At 46.2% G+C, this 11086-nt stretch overlaps 2 protein-coding genes across 2 annotated transcripts in view; both read right to left on the reverse strand.

Moving 5' to 3' along the window:
- The window catches only part of LOC131192675 (uncharacterized), a 371955-nt gene that overhangs the window by 246815 nt on the left and 114054 nt on the right, over positions 1-11086 (reverse strand). The window lies entirely within an intron of this gene.
- LOC131192814 (H-2 class II histocompatibility antigen, E-S beta chain-like) overlaps positions 6324-11086 on the reverse strand; it is a 69694-nt gene continuing 64931 nt past the window's right edge. The window contains exons 3-6 of the mRNA XM_058172365.1: positions 9490-9771; positions 9219-9332; positions 8958-8981; positions 6324-7570 (exon numbers count right to left, since the gene is read on the reverse strand). Of these exons, the coding sequence (XP_058028348.1) occupies positions 7557-7570; positions 8958-8981; positions 9219-9332; positions 9490-9771 (434 nt within the window). The 3' untranslated portion in view covers positions 6324-7556. The remainder of the gene's footprint in view (positions 7571-8957; positions 8982-9218; positions 9333-9489; positions 9772-11086) is intronic.

Below are 11086 nucleotides of genomic sequence, written 5' to 3' on the forward strand. Positions count from 1 at the left end.
CCAAGTCATCCGCAAACACTCTTAATCTATAATCCTGCTGTCTAATTTTTATTCCCATTATTTGATTTGAGCCACGTATTTTATTTAATAAAATTTCTAAAGTTAAAATAAACAATAATGGGGACAAGGGACATCCTTGCCTTGTACTTTTTTCAATTTTAAAAGATTCTGTTAAACTACCATTAATTATTATTTGTGCTGTCTGTTTCTGATATATTGCTTTAATTGCTTGTATAAAATAGTCTCCAAACTGCATCCTTTCTATTACTTTAAATAAAAATTGCCAATTCAGTCTTTTTCAGCATCCCAAAAAAAGAACGCTGCGGAACTTGGCTATTCCTTTCCAAATATTCCAGTAGATCTACAATCTGTCTCATATTATATCTCATTTGTCACCCTTTAATAAACCCTGATTGAACACTATGAATCGTATAACTCATAACTGACATTAATCTATTGGCTAATATCTTAGCAAAAATCTTATAATCAGTATTTAAAAGCGATATTGGCCTATAATTTTCAGGTTTACTACAATCTTGCTCTTCCTTCGGAATCAGCGAGATAAAAGCCATTCTCCATGATGGAGGCACCTCCTCCTCCAGATTGAATTTTGTTAAATAACACCTTAAGCGGCTCTAACATTTCCTCTTGTAAGTTTTTATAATAAACAGTCATTAAACCATCTGTACCTGGGGCTTTACCCATTTTCAACTGTTAATTGCAAAAATTATTTCTTCTAATGTTATAAGTTGGTTCAATTCCTCCCTTTGCTCTAATGTAATTTCTTGAATACCTTCATCTTCTAAATATCTATCTATATCTATTTCTTTAATTAAATCTCTATGGTATAACTTTGTATAAAATTCCAAAAAGGCTTTTTGAATCAAATTCTGTTGATATACTTCTTTATCCCTATATTCTACCTTACCAATAGTATGTAATTTCTGTTTTTTCCTTAATATATAAGCTAACCACCTACCCGATTTATTAGCATTATTAAATGTATTATCTTTAGCATATTGTAAATTTGTTGCCACCTGTCTACCACCATCATATTAAATTGCCCTCGTAATATATTTATTGACTCCTTTATTTTCTTATCTCCAGGATTCTTTATAAGTAACTGTTCTCTTTTTTAAATTTCCTCCTCTAATTCCTTTCTCTTTTTCTGTAATTTACATCTATGTTTATTGTTCATATATATTAAAACTCCTCTCATATAAGCCTTGCTCGTGTCCCAAACCATCTCCACAGAAGTACCCTTATTCATATTCATGTCAAAAAATTCATTTGTTTTTTTACATTCTTTTACATTTTCTTCATATCTAAACAAATTTTCATTCAGCCTCCACAATCTCCTAACACCCTTCCCCTGATCAAATTCTATCCACACAGGGCTATGATCCATCAAAATCCTTGGACATATCTTAGTTTTCTTCACCCTAAAAAGCAAATCATTAATAATTAATATAAAATCAATCCTTGAAAAAGATTGATGTCTATCTGAAAAAAAAGTAAAATCTTTCTCTTCCTTATTCTGTTCTCACCAAACATCTATTAGTTCTAAGTCATCCATCATATCAAAAAAGGCTTTAGGTAATTTTGCACGACTTGAAATATTGTAAAGTAAGCCCTTTTTGTCTTTCCAAGTATCCAAAACTCCATTCCCATCTCCCATTAATATATGCGATTTATAATCCCAATGTATAATTCTATTGTGTAAAAATTTTAAAAAGGTTCTTGCTGTTGGTTAGGAGCATAAACTCCAATTATAAGTATCTTTTCTCCTTCTTGTAAAAGTTCAATAGCAATATATCTTCCTTGAACATCTGCTTCAATTAGTTTTACTAATAAACCCTTCTTAAAATATACAACTATACCATTTTTTTTTCTCTGGAGCTGCTGCAACAAAATGTGTACCAAGCCTGGAATTTATCAAATACTTTTGGTCCGAACTTCTAATATGGGTTTCCTGTAAACATATTACATCATACTTAAACTGTTTCAAATAATGAAATACCTTCCGTCTCTTGCATGGTGAATTTAAACCATTAACATTCCAGGATAGAAATCTATTTGCCATTTTTGGCAAAGGGAAGCTTTTGAAGCATCAGCTGCCAATCCTCCCAGATCGTCGGCCTAGCTCCTCCCACTGCTTCTGTTTTGGTATCTTGTACTGCCTTTGAAGTTTGTTGAACTTTTGCTTCTTGTTGCATCCGCTTGGTAGCAGCTCTAGTCTGCCTTTGATCTTTCGGGCTTTCTGTAACTTGCAGCAAATCTTCCTCCATAACTATCACCACAGAGTCATCACGTGCCTTCTCTTTCCCCTTCTTTATCTCATCAGAATCCCTTCTGCTTCATCTTTCTGGTGATGGCAGGTTTCCAGCTTTTAGGTAAAAATATTTTTCTTCTGCCAAAAAAAAAATGCTTTTAAAAGAAAAAAAAAGCCTCTGATGATCAAGCAGCTGAGCTGGAATCATCAGAGGCTCTTAAAAACATTTTTTCTACAACCTCTTCGGCTGAAGAAGTTGTAAAAAAATGCATTTAAAAAGCTTCTCTGACAATCCCAGCTGAGTTGCCTAATTGTCAGAGGCTTTTTTTTCTTTTAAAGGAAAAAAAAAGCTTTTAAAAGCCTCTGATAATCAGGCAACTCAGCTGGGATCGCCAGAGGAGCCTTTTAAAAGCATTTTTTCTACAACCTCTTTTGCCGAAGAGGTGGTAGAAAAAATGCTTTTAAAAGTTAAAAAAAAAGTTGGCCACGCCCACCCAGTCACATTACCCCCCCCCACCAAGCCACGCCCACAGAACCGGTAGTAACAAATTTTACATTTCACCCCTGCCCGAAGTCCCCCCAAGAGCCTCTCAAATGGAGGGTTTCCAGCCCCCTCACAAAGGGGAGAGTTTTCGGGATCCAGTTCTGGAGGAGCAACTCAGAGCCCCCAATATCCCCCTCCCTCAGTCCCCCTTCCCCTCCAGGTCCCGAAAGAGCAGTGGGGGATTATGGGAGTGGGGGGTTCTTGGTCCCCTCGCCAAATTCAGAGGGACGGAAGCCCCCCTCTTGCCTGACCTTCAAAGCTTCAAATTTGAGACTTAGGAAAAAAATGGAAGTTTCTGAGGAAGCAAAAATACTTTTGCCAAAATGCAGCTATTTTTTTTTAAACTTGAATTTATATCCCACCCTTCTCCGAAGACTCAGGGCGGCTTACATTGTGTTAAGCAATAGTCTTCATCCATTTGTATATTATATACAAAGTCAACTTTTATTGCCCCCAACAATCTGGGTCCTCATTTTACCTACCTTATAAAGGATGGAAGGCTGAGTCAACCTTGGGCCTGGTGGGACTTGAACTTGCAGTAATTGCAAGCAGCTGTGTTAATAACAGACAGACTTAGTCTGCTGAGCCACCAGAGGCCCTTATTTCCTTGTGTGGATTCAGGGCTGAAAATGCCTCAGTTTCCCTCTTTGGCTTTCGCTTTCCGTCTCCCTCCTCTTTTGATGCAGCCCATTCTGACAATCTCAAAATATCTGGAGCAGCCCTTGAGCACCCTGGACATTGACAAAATCCCCCTCAGTCAATTACGGAAGGCAGCTCTGCTTGCAACTGCTTAAATCCCACCAGGAGACCTTTAGCACCATCAAACTCCTGCCTCCGCCTCTCCTGGGTCCTTGGAAGGGCTCGATGTGCGGACAAAAAGGCCAAATCCAGGCTGAACAGCTGAATGTCACCTGGAGCTTCAGAGAACCATCTCCTCCAAAGGACCCCTTGGTGGCTCCTCTGCCCGGAGACCGATGACGCTTCCAAATCCCGAATGTTGGGCCCGATGTTTGACTTTCTTGCAGTCAGAAATAGAATTCTGCGGCACTCCCCATCCCCATTCTTCCCCTCCCCCTCACTCCCCCCTCACTTTTCCCCTTCCCTCCCCCACATTCTCTTTGCTTCCCCCTCTCCCTCCTCCCTCCCCCCATGCCCTTCCTTATATCTTTCTCGCATTTCCCTCTCACTCCCCCCTCCCTCCCTCCCTCCTCCAGTTTTCCCTTCACCTCTGCCTGGGCAGCCTTTCCTCCCTCCTCACCCAACACTGGGGGGCCTTTCCTCCCTCAGGCACCCAAGACCGGCAGGAAAGGGGGGGATCGCTCGCGAGGGAGGAGGGTAAAGAGTTTTTGGAGACTCCCAATTTCCTCCCTTGCGCCCTGAGCCTCAGGAAGGTGGGAAAGGCTAAAAGGCTCCTGTAGTTAGAGGTGGGGGAAAGGACCAAGGAATGTGAGACCTCCTTATTGCCCCCCTTTAAAGTTTCCGCTCCACTCTAGCCTTGTCTCTCTCTCTGGACAAGGAGAATTGGGTTCCCATGAGGTCTTCCAAAAGGCAGGAACTGAGAAAGCGGGGAGGGGGAGAGTTACGGGGAGATCAGGGAAGGCTAAAAGAGGAATGGGAAGTGAATCTTTTGAGGGAGGCGAGTTCAGAGGGCCTGAAGCTTCACCCTCCTTCAGCCTATTCAGTAGCCCAGGTGCTTCCTGGTGGTCTCCCATCCACAGGCTAACCAGGCCGGTCTTTCTCAGCTAGGTGGGGGCAGCGGAGGCTGGGCAGCTGTTGAGGGCTGAGGATAAAATACCAGCTAATGGTTGGAGATACCAGATCAGAGCCCCAACCTTTTCCCAGCTGCAGCAGGCAGACGTCCCACACGGAGCCTATCCTGAGATGCCCTGAATCCTTTCCTGGCATGGACAGAGGGGCTGGAGGGGTCAAACTCCCCCCTGGCCCAGCATCCAGCACCTCACCAGGCCAGAACTGGGTCCCCACCTGCAGCTGAAGGAGGCAGCAGAGTCCGAATCTTTCCCACAATTGTGTGTTTGGAGACACCCAGTGACACAAAATTGACCCCAGATCCAGAGAGACTCTGGTGGGACTCCCATCAATCTCCTGATCAAAGCAGAACTTCTAGGCTCTCTTCATGTTTCCCCTCCCCCACAAGACTTTCATTTTCTCTGAGGTCTCTCTGCCATCCCCAGACACACACACACACATACACAAACACACACACACACACACACACACACAGAGTTTCTTTCTCCAGCCCCCAACACCTGGAGAGTCGCTTGGGCTTCGCTTCCCCAGCCTGAAGCGTTGGGCTCCTCCGAAGCGGAACTGAGGAACTGGCCAGGATCCAGCAGGCAACAAGCCTCGAATCTTCCTCAGGGCAGCTCAGGGACTCTCCTCCTCCTCTGCCCCATGGCTAGTCTCCAGGTGGGGCAGCCACAAGGTCCTCTGGCCCTTGATTCTCCATTAGTTAAAGCACATTGAAGAAAGTAGTCCTTGACTTATAACGGTTCATTTTGTGACCGTTCAAAGTTACAATGGCACTGAAAAAAGTGGCTCTTTGCCTAATATTCCTTTTTTTAAAAATGTTTTTATTGCTTTGAATGTTTTTTTAATACTTTCATGTTAATACATTTTTAGCTTTGTTGTATGTGACACTTGTGAGATGGGAGGATACAAAAATTTGAGATAGATGGGGAGAGAGAGAGAGAGAGAGATGATGGATGGATGGATGGATAATCCTAACCTTTATATTTTGAATATAAACAGAAATAGTAGAAGCGTATTCATTCTCATCAGTATGTTGTCCATTCCTTGCAGCCCCTTTAAATATGTTCCAATTTGTGCCTTTGAAGGAATCTCCTCGTAGAGCCTCCGTAGCTTCTGCCAGCCACAGTCTCTCTAGTTTTTTAGTTGGGTTGTTTGGCGGATTCCACTGAGGTTTTAGCTTCCAAATAGCTTCTAAAACTTTCTCTCCCTCCCACTTTCAAGCCCTTCGGATGAGGAGAGCCAGTCGGTGTCCAAAGCTGACCTTCTGGGTCCTTGTGAGGGGCAGCTCATCCCCTGCCAGAAGCCCCCCATGTGGGTGTTGTGGACCATGGTCCAAGAGTCCCAATTTCCCTCGAGAGAACCATCCCCTAAGCCAGGCTTGACTTCCAAGGTGCTGCTTTCCCTCCTTGGATGGTTCCCTTTATTGGGAGAACGGAAGAGAAAACCACCTGTGCTCCCAACTCTTTGGCTCCCATCCCAGACTGCTCCGAGTCTCTTGGCATCGTTTCCAGGGACTTTTTCATTCCTCCCCGCATGAAAGAGGAAAAAGGGAGAAGAATCTGTGGACTTCATTATTTCTTTAAGCCCCTCAGTCACGTCTTTGATATGTTCCCCCCATCTGAGAAACAGCCAACCACCCGAGTTTGACTGTCTACAAATGGCTGGTTCAGTTCCCCTGAGCAATGAAACATCTACCATCAACAATGCTTTTTATTTGTTAAGGAAATCTGATTTTTTTTATACATTTGGTGTTGTCCCTTCTCCAGCTGCCCCCACACTATCTTGCAAGGGCAGTTATTGTTCACAGGAGCCCAAATCTTCTCCGTGTTTGAGACAAATCCTACAATCACACACTGACAGATTCTTCATATGATGATCCCACGACCCCAGATGAGGAAGAGGAGGGGGAAATTCTGCCCTTAAGAGATCGAGGCCTCTGGAATCCTGCAGAGCCAGTCTGGATGACCTCTGGAGGGGGCAAGGCTCAATTGGAGGGCTACTTAGAGGCATCTAGGGATGCTGGGAAAAAGGGAGGAGTCCTCCCTTCAGGGCTGCCCCACTGAACCCCTCCCTCTTTCCCTCTGTGACAAATGTCTTCTACTCCACGAATGGCTTAAGGTAGATTTTTCAGAGGTCATCTAGTTCAACCCCCTGCTTGAGTAGGGGAGACCCTACACCATTTATACCATCAAGCAGGAGACCCTAAATACCATGAGAATCTGAGCCCCAAAGAGGGAGGGAGGCGTTAGATGCCAAAATGGGGCAGGACCCTCTAGCTGTGAAGGAGAGAAATGGCTGAAATGGCTGCATGAATGTAGGGGGAGTCTCAGGTGCCCCCCAGTGGCTCCCCACAGGTGCCTGGGGAGGATGGTGTCTGCTGGCATTCTGCTCTTCAAAAGGGGGCTTGAGGGGAAGTAGAGCAATGGGACCTTCAAGCAGGAGGGGGTTGAGCCCCTTCCCCTCTCTGGATCTGCCCACCCTCCTCCCGAAGCAGTTCTGGCTTTGGACCCAAAGTAGCCGAGATGGTGGATCCAGAGGCAGCAGAGGGAGGAGCCTCCTGTGCGGGCAGGAAAGAGGAAGAGGAGGAAGAGGAAGGAAGGATTCCAGGGTTTCTTACATCAGAAGTTTATTCTTTTACAGCAAACTGAAGGGAAGTGATTTGGAGGAAGAGTGATGGAGATGAAGCTGCTGTGGGTTCAAAGCCAGGAGAGATGAGGGGACTAGAGCTACAGGTCAGCTCAGCATCCTTGGGGACAGTCTAGATGGTCTCCAACCCTCCCTTCCCAAGAAAGGGATGCCCCATAGGAAGTTTGGAGGGGAGGGGGTCTCAGCAGGAGAAGGTCCAGGCTGCCATTCTCCTTCTTCCCCCAACTTGCCACCTTCAGCCTCCATTTTTCAGAAGTTGCAAACAGGACAAAGAGTCATCAGCTACTAAAGAAAAAAAAAATCCTTTTGCATCAGAGAGCAGAATTAATTCATGAGTGCTGTAGAAAAAGAGATGGGGAAGAAAATTAGAATATAAAGAGAAACTTTTACTCCAAATAACATATTTTTCTTCCTTTTCAGCCCCCACCCCTGAGGCAGGCCCACACTGCAGGGGGGAGGTTGACAGGCAGGGACGGATAGAGGGAGAATCCGCCCATTTCAGGGAGGAAAAGGCTGGGAAGGACCAGGGATTCCTCCCCATTTCATCTCCAGGGGATTCTGGGATTCTCTCTAATTGACTTAATTAGGGGTTTAATCAAGAGGGGAGGCCCTCTCTCTTCCCCCCTCCCCCTCCCTGCAGACGTTTCATATGAAGATGGGGCTAGGATGGGGGTGGCAGCAAAGGGGGGAGCCTGGGGTCACTTGGGCAGAAATTGTGTGAATTCTCAGAAGGAAAAGGGGGGTCAGGAAGAACAGCCTGTCAAGGCTCCAACTAATGAACCCAAAGGAATCTGCATGGGGTGCCCAGAAGGATCATCTCCGACTGCAGGGAGGGAGGGTCCAGTTCACGGTGAAGTTTTGGAGGAAGTTCATTAAATTGATAGGGTCATCTCAAGGACTTAGCTCTACTTTCCATCCAAATACGGATGGAGCTTGAGAACGAGCTAATGCAATGATAGAACAATACCTGAGATCAGTGGTGGGTTTCAAATTTTTTTACTACCGGTTCTGTGGGTGTGGCTTGGTGGGCGTGTCAGGGGACGGTTACTGCAAAATCCCCATTTCTTCCCGATCAGCTGGGACTCGGGAGGCAGAGAATAGATGGGGGCGGGGCCAGTCAGAGGTAGTATTTGCCGGTTCTCCGAACTACTCAAAATTTCCACTACCGGTTCTCCAGAACTGGTCAGAACCTGCCGAAACCCATCTCTGCCTTAGATGTTATGTTAATTATCAGCAATTTAGCTGGGCAGATCTCCTGACATTTGCTGAAGTGGCCTAGAATATTGCAGTGCATAGTCACATGGGACTCCCCCCTTTTAAAATAGCTACAGGGGTGGAATTTGTCCCCATGCCTGAATAACCTTGGGAACCCCCCTCCACAGTGAGCCTAACAGAATGGGTGGGTGGCTTACAAAATGGGTGGGGGGATGTAAACCTGGGGTGCTCCCTCCCCAAGGGAGGAATGGGAAGGAATGGCCCCCTCCTTCCCTTCCCTTCCCTTCTGCAATTTCCCAAAACTTGGAAAAATTCTGGGCAAGATTTTAGTGTTTATGTATGCTTTTGTTTATGATTGCAATCTTTTTTCATGCCCAAAATCTAAAAAATTGCTGTATCCACAGCAAGGAGGTTTTGTTCAGGCATGTTTTTTTTTTAAAAAAAGAAACGAATAAGGAATTTATAACTTGCAGGAAGGGCTGAAATGAGAAAAGAAGAGGAGAAACTCACCTGCAGGTGGTTGGATGGGAGTTGCTAGAAGGAGAAAAAGACCCAATCAGAAACCTTCATGGGCTGGAGGACTCAGGGGGTCCGCCTCCCCATCGATAGCCCATAATAGGTTGTGTGAGCTTCACTTATAGCCCCACAAACAAGAGAAGCTGCCATAAATATTCCTCAAGGGGCCCCTCTTGGCCACCTGCTAAGCTTGATGAGAGGCCTCCCCTAGATGGTCCCCTCCCCACAACCTCCCCTCCAGCCCCCCAGACTCACCTTTCTTGCTCTTCAGGTAGGAGAAGAGCCCCACAGCCAGGAAGGCCACTCCTATCACGGCCCCCATGATCCCCGTCCAGAGTTTGCTCCGGGCAGAGCTGGAGGAACGGGGCTCTGGGGAAGGAGAAGGAGCCTCACCTGAGCAGGAGGATCAGGCCCACCTTCCCCCAGGAGGGTCCATTATGCCTCTCCCCACAGGGAGGGTCTCTCCCCCCATTCTCAAGGCAGGAAGGGGTCCCTGAGCAGGAAGGGAGGGAGGGGAGGGGCTTACCCCACTGGACAGTGATGGGGGCCTCCAGGCTGGCGTGCTCCACCTTGCAAGTGTAGACGTCCCCCCGCTGGGGTTGGGTCTCCAGCATCACCTGGAGCTGGTAGGTCCAGTCTCCGTTCTGGAGCTCCTCCGTAAAGGCCACGCCCTCCTTCTCTGGCTGCCCATTCTTCAGCCACTGGATCTCGATCTCCACGGGGTAAAAGCCCGTCGCGGTGCAGAGGAGGATGGTGTTGGGGGAAGTGGGGTCCATCTTGGTGGGGGAGATGGTGACGGTGGGCTTGGCTGGAGGGAAGGAGGAGAAGGAGGAACAGGAGAGACACAGGAGGGCCCAGAACAGAAGACCAAGTTGGTTAGTTCAGGCCAACATCCGCTTTTACTCCTGAAAATATTATATCTTTTAAGTCAGGGGTGAAATGCTACCGGTTCACTCCGGTTTGGGCGATAAAAACTAAAAAGCTACCGGTTCAGAGCAGTATTTCCGACGATCAGCTGTGCTGCACGATTTAGCTTTGCTAGAAAGCAGGAAATCTTACTTTCTAGTGAAGCTAAATCGCGCAATACAGTTGATCCCCCCCCTCGCTCTTTTACTTACCTTCCCAAGCCTCCTTTTGGTGCGCACTGCACATGTACACACAGGGCATGTTTTGTGCACACTGCGCATGCGCACATAGTGTGTGCTTGACATACAGTGTACATGTGTGCACAGGACATGCGCAGCCAGTGAACCAGCAGCAAACCGGTTCAGATTTCCCCACTGGTGGAATGGATCCAGAGGGGATCTTTGGGAAAGGGAAGGTGGGGGCAGTTGGAGGCTGAGGAGATCAGGCAGATCCCAGGATCACAGCAGAGAAATGGAGGCTGAATTAATTCTGGGGAGAGTTGAGGAAAGGTTGAGAGCCTCTCTTGGTGGCCAGAGAAAAGCTTTGGGCTCTTGGGGGAAGGAGACGCCTGGATCTCTCCGGAGGGAAAAGTCAGCTCAGAAGTCAAAGAAAAAGGAAGAGAAAATTCCCCCAAAGAGACTCAAAAAACATTCTGTGATTTCAGGTCTCCTAAACTGGAGCCGGACCAACAATTGGCTCTAAATACACAGACTATTCTTTTAAAGCAAAAGAAATAAAAACCATTGGGACTAAGAAAAACAGAGGCAATATTCTTGGCTTCTCCTTTGAAATATTTTCACTGCAGTAAAAATAATACTTTTGATGGAGGATTTCACAGGAAGAAATTACATTAATCTGAATGAAATTCAGGATCATTATTTTGAATTTCTATTAAAGTCAACATTTTAATATAACATAACATCAGAGTTGGAAGGGACCTTGGAGGCCTTCTAGTCCAACCCCCTGCCCAGGCAGGAAACCCTACACCATCTCAGTCAGGTGGTTATCCAACATTTTCTTAAAAATTTCCAGTGTTGGAGCATTCACAACTTCTGCAGGCAAGTCGTTCCAGTGATTAATTGTTCTACCTGTCAGGAAATTTCTCCTTAGTTCTAAGTTGCTTCTTTCCTTAATCAGTTTCCACCCATTGCTTCTTGTTCTACCCTCAGGTGCTTTGGAGAATAGCTTGACTCCCTCTTCTTTGTGGCAACCCCTGA

This window comes from Ahaetulla prasina, chromosome 2 (genome assembly GCF_028640845.1).
Source record: "Ahaetulla prasina isolate Xishuangbanna chromosome 2, ASM2864084v1, whole genome shotgun sequence".
Taxonomy (NCBI): Eukaryota; Metazoa; Chordata; class Lepidosauria; order Squamata; family Colubridae; genus Ahaetulla; species Ahaetulla prasina.